At 41.1% G+C, this 14,014-nt stretch overlaps 1 protein-coding gene across 1 annotated transcript in view; it reads left to right on the forward strand.

The window, feature by feature from the left end:
- The window catches only part of LAMA4 (laminin subunit alpha 4), a 1,355,623-nt gene that overhangs the window by 840,309 nt on the left and 501,300 nt on the right, over window positions 1-14,014 (forward strand). The window contains exon 20 of the mRNA XM_044061904.1: window positions 2,822-2,961. Coding sequence (XP_043917839.1) covers window positions 2,822-2,961 — 140 coding nt within the window. The remainder of the gene's footprint in view (window positions 1-2,821; window positions 2,962-14,014) is intronic.

Below are 14,014 nucleotides of genomic sequence, written 5' to 3' on the forward strand. Positions count from 1 at the left end.
TTATTATTGAACAAAGTACAATCATTCTGGGTGATTTCAACTACCAGTCCATAAATTGACAAGCATATACCAACAACAAGAACAAGTATGCACAGTGGTCCCCTGACTTTATCAGTGTAAATTCCCTGGAGTGAATACTGTCCTTCCTCACAACAGATCCAAAACTCCCTCAGCCTTGTTTTCCATGTTCAATATCTCTGCCAACATGGTTAAGCCAAACCACCAGGCTGTCATATTTACCCCTAAGACACCAATCCAAGATTCCATCTATCCCTAAAATATTCAGGAATTTTTATAATTCCAGCCTCCTAATATGCTTAGATGACCTAAGAAAATTAAAAATCTTTCCTCCTGCCCATGACCCTATAACAAATGCAGCAGCTGACTTGATTGATTTTTATTGTCACCTAAACTCCTGCATCAAGGTGTCTGCTCTATCTGTAACAAGTATTATGGTAACTTTAAAAATATGTCCCGTATAGTGGAATCTCAACATCAGTACCCTCCACAATAAAAGAAAGTTTTAGTACTATGGAATAAGCTCAAATCCCCCTTTCTAATAGTAACCTTAAAAGGTATACAAAGAAATCAGGCATAAGATCAAACATTGCAAAGCCATGTGCAAACTGAATACACCACCTCTGCGAGTGGCAGCTCAAAAGTAATACAAAATTTTGCACATAACTGATCTCAAACAGTCATACCTAGTCAAACCAGGAGGACATTGTAAATATATTTGCAAATAAATTCAGTTCCAGCTTTTTGCACGATCCCCTGCCTTCCTGTCCACTTCTACTGAGTCCTTACCCTCTGAATTAGAAATAATGTGATTCTAAACCCTCTTACTTCAGACAAAAAAATACAAACTCAGTAATCCTATGGGTGCTGACAACGTACCACAGTGCCTCCTAGACCACACTAAGCAAAGACTCAGAGACTCCCTTGTGAACCTATTCAGTCTCATCCTTTCCTCTGAATACTTGTCACAGGCTTGGAGAACATCCACAGTGGTACTGCTGCATAAGGATGGTCCTAGCTCTGTTCCTGAGGTCAATTACGCTCACCAGTATTAACAGTAATGTCATGGAAAGTATAATTATGGATCTCATAAGATAATATATTGGCAGTCTATAAGCCATCACCTTAGTCAGTTCAGCTTTGTTATGGGTCGGTCCTGTCTACCAAAATTAGTAGGAATTGTTGAGATGGTGAATGATGCACATGATGGTGGCAAATCTATAAGCAGTGCTTACCTGGACCTACTTAAGGTCTTTAATACTATCCCATTCTCTGGTATAATTGATAAATTCACCTGCTTACATATTAACCTCTGTGTAACCTATTGAGAGCTAACTGGCTCACAGACAGAACTCAAACAGGTAGGATTGATAGCACACACTCCTCAAAAAGAGTTTTCAACAGTGAAACCATAAGACTGTGTCATCTCCTCTTCAGTACATACCTTACAGATGTTCACACCGATGTCAAGAAGATTTGACTGACAACATTTGCTAATAACTGCAAATTCACCGCTGACATTACCTCTCTGGTTGCCACTCTTGTTCTGCAAGATAGCATTGACCACAGTAGCACCTTTTGTCAAGACAATGGATGCAACCAAAACACAAAAAATGCACTATTGTGCTCTTTCAGAAAGAGAAACAACACCAGCACCTACTACATAAATGATACCCCTCTCTGTCAAAGTTGATGCTATTATTAGAGACCTAGGCACTTTCTCTGAAACACAAAGCATCACTTGTTAACTATTGTTAAGAAAGCCTTCTACCTAACCTAATCCATCTAATCACTAAGGGTATATGCTCCCAGTTAAAGGACATTATTACTCCATATATTCCCCTCTGAACTGCAGGGTCATAGGTTCATAGTTCATAGATTAGTACTAGGCTAACTGTCCTTGCTGGCCATTTTAAGCCTAGCAAGTTACCCCATGTGAGAAGCAAACTCTGCATCTTGTTTGTAAGGTAAACACCTTTACCATTATGCCTAAATAAGTTCATAGACTTAAGCCTAGCCAATGAATCCATGTGAGAATCAAACCCTCCAACTTGTGTCTGTAAAGCAAATATCTTAACTGTCAACTGTCGGTGGATTATCCTCACTGTGTTATGAGGCAATTGTGCATGCTTTGATCCTTTGTTAGGTATGTGACAAATTCTCTAGCCATGGAAAAGCGAAGGAGGAAATGCTGTAGCATTCTTATCAGTTCATTGATGTAATTAATGTAATCACTGTACTGGAGTTGTTACTACTACAGTAAACTACGTTGAAAAGATACCAAATACTGCATTGCACAGACCATTCATCCAGACGAAGGAGGGGAAATAGGTCTTCTTATATGGGTGTATGCAACAATAATTTAGAGTGAATATTAAGCCTAGAAATTTCAAGCTAAAAAGGAAGCACAGAACAATATGCATGTAGGCATTAAAGATGAAGGTCGGTTGAAGAGTTTCTTGCAGATGAAATGGACCCATGATTTAAGGGGGAGTTTATAGATGGCACAACCTCGCCTTGAGGTTTTAGAGAAAATAATTATGTTAATAATTATAATTGTGGTATACTATTCAAATCTGAAATGAAAACATTGGTAGACCTTGCAACTGAGTAGTTTGATCTGAAATGCCATTCTAAAATTTACATTGTGTTATAGGAAAACTAATAAAATTGCTGATAATGTGATGTAGTCTCCTAAAAAGAAGTTAAAATACAAAAATAATTCATTAAACTGATTTTTTGAAGACAGTTAGCAAGCAATCAGTTTTACTTGCTTTATGATTTTATGTTCTTATTTTTACAGTGAGAGATCTTACAGAAATAGTTCCACAACTTCTGGACAAGCTTCGTGTGGTAGAGGAAAAGCCACCTTTGAGCAACCTGTCCACTAGTATTAGACGCATTAGAGAGCTTATTGCTCATAGCCGAAATGTGGCAAGCAAGGTAAATATATCTAACAGCATCAGCATTCGTAATTATTTACTTTTATTTTTTCTTGCCTTGTGAAGTGCTTTACACTTTTTTTAAAGAGCAATTTCTTTTGTGCAAGAGAAACAAATATGAATGCCATGTAATAGGAATTGTGCAGTCATAAATGGTACCAGTAATATTTTGTATGGAATGCTAGTACAGTTGTTAAGACTTCTTATCTTAGCTTTATTGATAACTAAATAATTTTCAGACAGTCACTGTTTATGTGTTACAGTTCAGCCTTGTTTTTTTTACTTCTCTAATTTCTCTCTGTAATAAGAAGCTTAAGTTCCTATTGCTAACTTTTATGAAATCCCAGAATGAAGTATCTTTAAAACTCTGAAGTTTGATAAATATTTACTTATTATTTGCTAGTTATTTACATCTCAATTGTGTTTTTAAAATTTAAAGCTCAATTTTATTGAATGGTTTAGGCAGAAATTCCAGGAGGTAACATACCTTCCTAAATTCTGACACACTTGGCTATGCCTGAAGTATCATCCTAATAAAATTCTGACAAAACTTTGATTGATTCACAGAACATCAATCACAGTGCATTGGAATCACTCAACTGCAAGCCACAGCTGACATGAAGATATCACCAAAACATCTTCCCCCTTAACTCACCAACCCCATTACTTGCATATATGCCAGCTCTGAGATTGCACCATCTTAGGGAAAAGGCTGCACAAAGATGATATTTGAGTCATACAGTCAGTACTGCTGAAATGTTAAGCTTGGAACCCCTTCCAATCATTTGAAATGACAAGGGCTTACATTTCAAATTGTCTCATATAGAATCGGATTTTGTGTTTTAATGTATTGCTCAGTAGTCATACTTCTGATGTATTTATATGCATCGCAAAGCAACATTTTCAAAGGTGTTTATGGTCATGTGACAGTCAAATGACTAAATGATAGGGAGAGTCCTTCAAGGGATCTTAAACACATACACACCTCAAATGGAATACAATTGGCTGACAGTACAATGGTTAAATTCATCTCAACATCTAGTCTAGCAGTTAGTATAGACTAGAGGATTAAGGCTGTGAGCTGTTAATGAGCTGCTTACTGTGGTCCAAGGGTTGGATTCCCGCGGCTTTTGTTTCACAGTCAGACATAAAAGTTCAGTACTTAATTGCTCCATGAAAAGACCCTCTGCAACCAGTCTCATGACATATTTTTCTGCAAGCTTGAGCTTGAGCAAATCACTTAATCAGACAGTGCAAGCAAGTCACTTAAACAGACAGTGCTTTTGGGCAATTGATAAACTAGGCTAGGCTCCTCAATGAACTGAACTGGATACTCTGTACTACCTATAAGAACATATAACACTGCACACCACAAACCACGCGGCAAGCTGCAAAATGAAAATGACTTCCTGTGAGCCTGCTGAGTATTGCCCAAAAGAAATAGTATAACTTTTTTTCTACCAAGTTTAACTAATGCTAATCACCAAAGTAGAACACTTGTCTGACTATGACTGAAGGGATTTCTGACTACATGTCTGGCATAACGTTAATTGATTCTTAGAACATCAATCACTGGGCCTGAAATTACTTAACAGCTCACAGCTGAGATGAAAAAAACACCAAAACTTCTTTCCCCTTCACCCCCCCCCCCCTATTCCCTACTATATATATATATCTGTCTGATCAACCTGAAGCCAAAATTAAAGATAAATACCTCACTGAGGATTTTTTTTTTCTATCTTTTTCTGAGTGTTGATATTGACAGAAAAAGTTAACATTGCCTTGAGTGTGGGGACCGAATTCTGAACAAAGACTTTCATTCATTTTGTCTTTTCTGCCTGGTTGCAGAGCACAATGTGACCAATTGCCTCCAGTGTGCTTAATTCAATTCCATAACTGCAAAACATAGGGCCAAGGCTTTGGAGAGGTTTTTGTAGCAAAGATCCCATGGTTGGTAAGGCCAGCCAGAAATACAGGAAGGCCCCCAGAAAGAGATTTCCAGAGAAACCACAGAGATATTTCTCTTCTGGGATGCCTCCCTTTGGAGACAAGTCTCTGTGGCTATCTACAAAGTCTCACATTCACCCTTCCCCCCACCCAGGCCCTTCCACTCTCAAAAAGGCTCTCCCAGTCAGTCTTCACCTGGGATAGCATTACCACAGACCAAGAGGTGATTTTGATTATAAAGAAGGGGTACATCATGTCCTGGGTGAAAACCCCTCCTCTAAATGGCATGCCACCCCCTCCCCATAACCAGATGTGCATGCATCTACCCATTCTGTGGGAACTGCAGACACAAGGCACAGTAAAGCCAGTTACCCAGGTGTTTGTCAGAAAATACTTTTACTCCAGACTTGTACTAGTACCAAAGAAAAAAGGGTAATGGAGACCTATAATAGAACTCTCTCTGCTAAACAGTTTTCTAAAAGTGCCAACTTTCAAAATGCTTTCCCCATATGCTCTGCTTCCATTCATTCTGCCTTAGGCTATACTAGTATTTATAGATCAAAAGGATGCCTACCTCCATATTCCAAACACCACCCCCATTCCTGGAGATTGCTCAGGTTTTGTGCTGGGTCATTCCACTTTCAGTTTACTGTTTTGCCTTTTGGGCTTTCCACAGCTCCAAGAGATTTTTGCAAAGCTTCTCCAGTAATTGCCTTCTGTTGAAAACAAGGAATCCAGATCTTTCCCTACATAGCTTTTTCTTTTCAGATATTCACACAACACCTCCAACTCACATTCAACCTCTTCTAGCAGTTGGGGTCAACCATCAACTGCAAGAAGTCTTCCCTCCAGCCAACTCAGACCTTCATTTTTTGGGCTGCAGACTGGACACCATAAAGATGCAGGCCTACTTGCCACAGGAAAAAGTGCAGAGCCCTGCAGATTACTTTCATAAACTGAGCTTCTGCCCCCAAGAGAAAAATACTAAGGCCTTAGGGTTCATGGCAGCAGCTTTTCCAGTGCTCCTTCTATCCAGACTGCAGATGAGGAAAATCCAAAGGTACCCGAAAACAGTTTAGTGATGCTCATCCCAGGACTTCTTATCACCCCACCACTTCCAGTTCCAGAAATGCATATGAATGCTTCAGATGAGGCATGGGGAACCTGGAGAGGGATACACCAGGTTCAGGACAGATGGCAACCAAAACTACTAAAGGAGCACATCAATATGGAGGAAATGAGGGCCTTCATTAAAGCTCTTCAAGTCTTTTTCCAAGTATGGAGACCACCACATTCATGTGGTACATAACCAAACAAGGAGGGAACTAAGTCTTACCACCTGTGCAGATCAGCACAGTCCACCTGGAAGATTGCCACCCAGAAAATCGTGTCTTTACTAGCGACATATATTCCATCACATGGCAGTGTGTTGACAGGTGCACTAAGCAGGACCTTGGAGGATCCTCACTAATGGACCCTCAACAAACAGATCTTCCTGGACATCCTCCACTGTTTAAGGATGCATCAAATAGACCTCTTTGCTTCAAAGGCCAAAAAAAACTCCACCCCTCCATTTTGCACCAGGGGCCCTTGCCCCTCAGTCTGGAGGATAGATCCTGCCTTTTCTTATTTTTCACAAGGATAGGGTGACCTTGAGAGCTAACTCATAATTTATTCCGAAAGTAGTGAATGAACTGTCACTTAGCCAGGCTATAAAGCTTACCCTGTAACCTTTTGAACTTCTAGCCACTGCCCCATGAAATATGCTGACATAGAAAGCTGTCTTCCTGGTAGCCTTGACCACAGTTAAGAGTAACGCACTTTAATTTGCAGAGCCTTTTTAAGTCTTTTACAAGATAATGTCACTTTGTGTACTAACCCTACAATTTATGCTCTAGTTAGAAACTGAACTTTTACTAAACCAGGTGAAACATTTACTGGTATTCTATCCATCCCAGCAATAGAACCATAGTAAAACCATATTTTATTGCATAACATTTTTAATAGTCCCCATTTGTGAAGTAAGAGTACAGATTAAATACTTAAAGCAGAATATTGTACTTTGGCAGCCAGATTAATTAACAGATATGTTCATACTGTTTCAGCTAATCTGTGAAAAAGCAATCTCAAGTAAGTAACTGCTAGATTTTTCTCTTGTGATATCCCCACTTTCATACATTTCTGAAAAATAACTAGCTCCCGTGCTCAATGGTGAGCACATATCGTGCCACTGCATGTCATATCTTATTCCACACTAAGAAGATGTGGTCAGCCCTTGTACTCACCGATGTGAGTATATTTGAAAGTCACAATCAGAAATATACAATTTATTTATTTTATTTTACATTTGTTAACCGGGAAAGTGTGACTTGGAATGTAGCCAATTTTCAGGATTGCAGGAAAAAATGTTAAAAATGTTCCAGGTGCATGTTTTTGAAAGTGTGAGGAAACCGGAGCACCCAGAGGAAACCCAGATGAATGCAGGGAGGACACGAAGACTCCGCACAAAAGACACTCCAGCCAAGAATCGAACCGAAGAACCTCTTGCTGTGAGGTAACAACGCTACCACTGCATCACTGCGCCGTCTCAACATATGCAATTGTATACACGTTCAGCTTGCAGAAAAATATGTCATGAGACTGGTTGAAGAGGGTCTTTTCATGGAGCAATTAAGTACTGAACTTTTATGTCTGACTGTGAAACAAGCAAACAAAATAGGAGGAAACATTTCTGGCCCTACCAGCACTTGGGGTGGGACAAAAAAAAAAAACATAAATAATACAAAGCTAGTCCTGAGAAGGACTTAAGGTTGTAGTCTTGTAACCTCAACATTAACTAGTCTCCCTGTGAAGGTACCACATGCAGAAGGAAGCTAAAAAAGGAAAGTCACTGCATAAAAATCCAAGTTAAAGTAATGTTTAGCAAACAATACATTGAAAACTGAACTCTTAGTCGAAGTTAAAAAGCTCTTTATTTTGGAGAGGGATGAGTGTTTCATTACATTCAAATAAAACATGCAAATATTCAATTTGTATACACTTATTAACAATGGGTTTTGGGTGTGCCAGATGTAGTGACCTCTCATTGGCTGGAAGTAAACCTATTTCAGATTGGTCAGGATGCCTATCCCTTTATTTGCATATCAGGTAGTTCTGACCAATCTACTAGCTAGTGTGCCAACATGATGACAGACCCTTCTAAACCTTCACAAGTGGCAAAATATTAACGTCAGTGATTGACGTCTGAAGTTATAAGTTTAACAATCTATCCTATTAGCTAAACATCTGTTTGGTCTCCACGCTTTCTAATTATCTTCTTCAGATCCATCACCAAAAAATATACAATCTCAAATGTGAAGTATAAAGAACCATTATGGAAACAGAATACTAACAAAAGTGGAGAAAAAATACCACCAAACCACAGGAGTTTTTCACTCAGTACCTTTTATACCTGAAAATTACACTAAGTTAAAACAGAAGAAATAATCAAGGAAATATGGAATATCATCATTCTGTCGAAACTGTTAAAGAAAATAAAAAGAAGAAGTTACCATTAAATGAACAGGGTGACAGTGTCTTTAAAGGTGAACAAAGAAATTAACAAAGAGATTGGTCCCTCATAAACTTGCTGGGTCATCATAATGCTCTCATTCATAGTGCCCCTGTCTGTGGTCTTGTGTTTTAGTCCTCCAGTCTTCCAGGTTTGCTTCACTTGAATCCTTATGTGAACAAAACTATCTACTTGATTCATTGGTGTTACAGTTTTTCTTCTGCTGTGTTGCCAGACTCTGCACATGATTCAGCCTTTGATGAGTAAAGCCCATAGAAATGGGCAGGGTGGATTGAATGGTGTGGCAATTGATCGTGAATGCTGTTTGAAGAATCACCTGGGAATCCATTGGAAGGAAAATGTGTCCGCCTTCTACTTTCTCTACCCTGCTGAACTGGGAAGGATAATGGGAGGACTGCACACAGTAGGACTCATGTGGCCTCTGTAACCCCAAAGTAGGACCCATGTGGCCTCTGTAACCCACAAATGAAGCATCAGTCATCAAGGACGTCCAATGAATTCCGCAGCACAGATGTTAACCCTACATTTTGCTTTTTGGGTACAGTCCACCAGTCTAGGACCTGATAACAAAGTTATGCACTAGTCGAAGGTCTGTTGGGGCATAAAGACTATGTCAAAATGACCTGTTCTGTGACTTGAAGCAGAATTTTCTTTATAAAAGAAAACACCAAGATTGCCAAGGCTAGGCTTTTCTGGGCCATTTATGTGGACAGGAATGACTGACAGTCAGAAATGATCAGCTCCATCCTAATAAAGAAACTTCTTCATTTTGGAACAAAAGAGAATTTCTCCTGTTTTATAGCCAACCACAGTGCTGTAGCCATGGGAGAACCAAGGCAAGGGCCAATATCTGAGACTTCAATGATGAGTCAACCAAAATCATATAGATAAGAAAATACAGACTGTTTCTTCTCTTACAAGGCCTTTTCCACACTGGTAAGCACATTCATAAACAGTTTGAGTGCAAAGGAGAGAGATAAAACAGGGACACATTGTACTAAAAGTGAAATCAACCCATTAAAACTGAAAAATACTCTGCTGCAAACTCTAAACAGTGATAAGCCCAAACACATCCATCAGTCTAATTATTAACTTACTCAGTGTTGTTGACGTTCATATCCAGTGACACCATCCAGGTATCCTAAGGCAATAGTGGTATGTTGACTTGGGAATCAACACAGAGACTTTACCATAATGGATGTGTTGCATGAATTAAATTCTAATATGGATAGACCTTTATATCCCCTTTAGAATGAAAAAGAAATAGGAATATAGGTTCATAGGTTCATACTAGGCTATCTGCCCTAGGGCATTTATAAGCCTAGCCAGAATGTGTTTGGCTTTCGCCACCCATTTTAAATTTATTTTGCTATGCCCTTTTTCGAGGTTAGTATACTGTGCCTCTGTCTAACAGTGACACAGAAGTGATACCCGGGGTAAACCTATGATCTCCCATCCACTCATCAAGATTCCTCTTGAAGAGAGTCAATGAGGGACTCTGCCTAACCTGGACTGGGATTTTATTCCAGAGTGAAGGGAGCCTCTGGGTTATGAATCTGTCCCTCCAGCATGTCCTATTTATTTCAGTGCTGAGGTTCAAGTCTCTCGAGCTGTAGCTCGATGGGATTTGGATTTTCTGAGGTGCAGCATGTCCATTAATTCTGGGTTGGACATGGCTTTATACGTCAGGCACAGATCGCCTCTCAACAGGCGGTATGCCACTGAGTAGAGCTGGAGTTTCTTTAACCGGGCAGCATATGGCATCTGTTTGAGCCCTTTGATCCTCTTGGTGAGGTACTTTTGGGGTTTTTCCAGTTGCTGCAGGTGTCTGGTAAGGTACATCCCAAAAGGGGCATTGTACTCGATTATGGGCCTGATGAGGGATGAGTAAAGAGGCACGATGACCTCCCCTGATCTAGATGTGAATCCCTTCATAATTAGGTGGGCTATATAAAATGTTTTTCTAACCACTTTGGCCACGTGGTTGTCAAATGAGAGATTGCTATCAACTTGGGTCCCCAGGTCCCTAATTACTTCTTCTGTACTTAATGGATTACCACCTATGTGGTAATTTGTGGGCACTTTGTTTTTGCCAAAGGGATGACTATACACTTTTGGCATTTAGCTTGAGGCCATGGCTCTGGCACCAGTTGTCTGTTTCTATGAGGCCCTTTTGGAGGATGCTTGTGTCGGCTGGAGAGTCGATTATGGTGCCCAATTTGCAGTCATCTGCGAACTTGGTCAGCCACAGTCCTTCCATGTTGGCCTGTACCTCCGAGAAATATATACCGAACAAGAGAGGTCCCAGGACTGAGCCTTGTGGGACACCACTTGTAACTGATTTGGAGACTGACATGGCTCCAGCAATTCTAACCATGTGGGTTCTGTCCTTGAGCCAGTTTGCAATCCATCTAGTGACATAGGGGTTTATATTTAAGCTGGTGAGCTTATCTATAATGCCCAAGTGGGGTATTGTATTGAAGGCTTTTGCGAGGTCCAGGTAGGCTGTGTGGACCACCTTCCCCTCGTCAATGGCCTTGGTGACTGTTTCAAAGAAATCAACCAGGTTTAAGAGGCAGGATCTGCCCTTAACAAAGCCGAACTGGGTAGGATCCAGTGTTTGTAGGTCCCCAATATCTTTATTTATGAGGTCCATGATGATCCTTTCCATAGCTTTGCAGACCAAGCTAGTCAGGCTTATGGGGCAATAGTTTCCAGGATCCGTTGAGGCACTACCTTTATGGAGAGGGACCACTGTTGCTGTACGCCACTCTTTGGGCACATATCCTGTAGTAAGGCTGAGATTGAACAGTAGTTTTATGTTTGGGTTTAGCTCTTCTTGGAGTTCATGTAGGATGCAGCCCGGGACACCATCTGGTCCCATTGATGCTGTGCTTTTTGCTTTGGAGAGGGCGGCTCTTACCTGAGCATCTGAGATGTCAGGGGCGCAGCATTCTGCTGGGATAGATATTTGCCCTTTGGTGGGAGGGGAAGTTTGCGCTGAACCTGTCAGCTAGGATGTTGGCAATGTCTGTAGGTTCGGTGTATTTTTGTCATTTTGGACTAATTCTGAGCATATCTGGGAATTACCACCCAGGTTCCTAACATAACTAAAGAAAGCCTTGTGATTATCCTTAGTGTCCTGTGCAATTTTTCTCTCAAGCTGGCCTTAGACAATTTTATGTGTGCCCGTAGTTTTTGCTAATACTGATCAGTGATGCCTTCCCTTTTGGGATTTTGCTCTATTATTTAGTAGCTTCCTCCTTCTATTGTATAGTTTGTTTATGGCTGGGGTCCACCAGACAGGACGCCTGCCTTTGGAGGATTGGGTCTTGGTTTTATTTGGGATTGCATGATCCATGCATTCCTGAAGGTGTTCATAGAATGTGTTTATAAAGGATTCTGCGGTCTGGGCTGTATTTCCCACAGGCCCGGGGCTTTGAAGGATTCAACCTCGTTTTTGAGGAGTGTGAAATTTGCTTTAGAGAAGTTTTTCACTGCGGTTTTCTGGGCAGGGGGTGGGGTCGGGATGTGAATATCCAGTGAGATTAGTTTATGGTCTGATCTTACCAGTGAGGGATACACTTCTGGTCTGGAGCATAGAGTCCCCATGTTGGTGATGATCAGGTCCAGTATGTTTTCCCCTCTTGTGGGAGTGGTAACAAGTTGTTCCATAGCATTTGAGTTTATAAATTCTAGGAATCTTTGGGCTAGGGTGTTGGAGCTAGAGTAATGCTCCCAGTCTATGTTTGGGTAGTTGAAGTCGCCCAATATAATGGTGTTTGGAGAGACCTTCATATTTTCCAGTGTTCTCAGGAAGGCCGAGTGGGGTTCTTGGGTTTGGGAGGGTGGTCTGTAGCAGGCTATAAACTGGAAGGCAGTTTTACCCACTGTTAGTTGCACATGGATAGTCTCTGATGCTTCGTGCTTTGCCACCAACCTGGAGTAGTGGGTATCTTTGATGAATATCGATACTCCCCCTCCTTTTGTAGTTCGGTCCAAGTTTTGGGGCCGAAAAGCATGGTATGAGGTATAACCTGGTAGTGCTGGGGTGCTCTCAGGAGCCCTGAACCAGGTTTCTGTTACTGCACAGATATCGATGTTCTCCATGCTAAGGAGAGTTTCGAAAAGTGCATCTTGAGGTTTAGACTTCTGGCATTGAGTAGCATTACTCTTAGTTTCTTATCCCTTGTGATACCTATGGAGGTGGGTTTGTCTTTTGAGCTTTGCCTAAAAAAGGCACTATGGGGGTAGCAAGAGCCTTTGCCAATATCCGAAAGCCCAGGGGTGACAGGTGCAAGCCATCCCTAGCGAAGCATCGTGGCTTGTCGAGCATATCATCCCAAGCTGATAGGCATTGGATCCCCTTTGAATGAAACCAGTACTTAAGCCAATTGTTGAAATTGATCATCTTGTCTTCATATTGTGGCATCATTCTTGGTGAGGGTAAGATGCTACTCAACCAGTACTTAAGCCAATTGTTGAAATTGATCATCTTGTCTTCATATTGTGGCATCATTCTTGGTGAGGGTAAGATGCTACTCAAGGTCAGGGTCATACCGGCCTGGGCTACATGCTCAGAGAGCTTCTTTATGTCTCTTTTCATGTAGTCCAGGGAGGTACGTCTCAGGTCATTCACACCAGCATGGAAAATGACTGAGTCATATTTCTACTTGCCTTGGAATGACCTGAGTGCTTGTCTTATGTGGCGGATCCTAGCGCCCGACAGGCAGCTCACCGTGACCTTTTCCTTGTTCAGCCTAGTGAGCGGGACGTCAGTGTGCCTGACGATAGTCACCTATTACAAGTGTATCAGGTGTGTTGTTTAGCCTTAAGGGCTGTGACTGTTCGGCACACTGGCTTTGTGAGCTATGTGTTGCACGTGTTTTGTTTTGAGGTAGTGGTTGCTTGGGTGTCTGCTTTGGTGGTCTCTGCTGCTTCGGCAGATCTTTATTTAGAGCCTCCGAGTATGTTTTTGTGTGATTATGTATTTGGTTTGCTGTCGTGGTAGGTCTATGTGAGACTGGAATTGTAGTGAGTGTGGTTTCCTTCTCCTCCTGACTGGTTATGCCAGTACTGAGTTGAGAAAGCTTAGCCTCCAGTTTGGCTATATGGTTGCATCTCTCACATGTGTTGGAATTTGTTGGGAGGAGGAGAGAGTTGTCTATGTACATGAGGCAGTTATAACATTGCCTCAAGATTCCCAGATTCACCAGCTGGACCGGAGAGGAGATTGACAACTGACCTTTGGACATGCTAGAATAATATTGGGAATTCCTTAATAATTGAAAACCAGGGCCAATGGGGAGTGAGGGTGTAGTGCTTTTAATTTTTAGTGCTGACTTATATAATTGCTTTAGTGAGCAAGTGCCAGGTAACTTAAGTGCAATGTGTTACAGGTAACTTAAATGCAAAAACGACAAACAGTAACTTTCTTTCAAGTGAAACAAGGAAATAAGTACAGTAAGCAATGCAGATATCACTAGTGATCCACAGAAGCGCGGAGAAGCCACGTATTAGTTGGAATTAGCGTTCC

The sequence above is a fragment of the Protopterus annectens genome, chromosome 2.part0, assembly GCF_019279795.1.
Source record: "Protopterus annectens isolate FY-2018-M chromosome 2.part0, PAN1.0, whole genome shotgun sequence".
In the NCBI taxonomy this organism is placed as follows: domain Eukaryota; kingdom Metazoa; phylum Chordata; order Ceratodontiformes; family Protopteridae; genus Protopterus; species Protopterus annectens.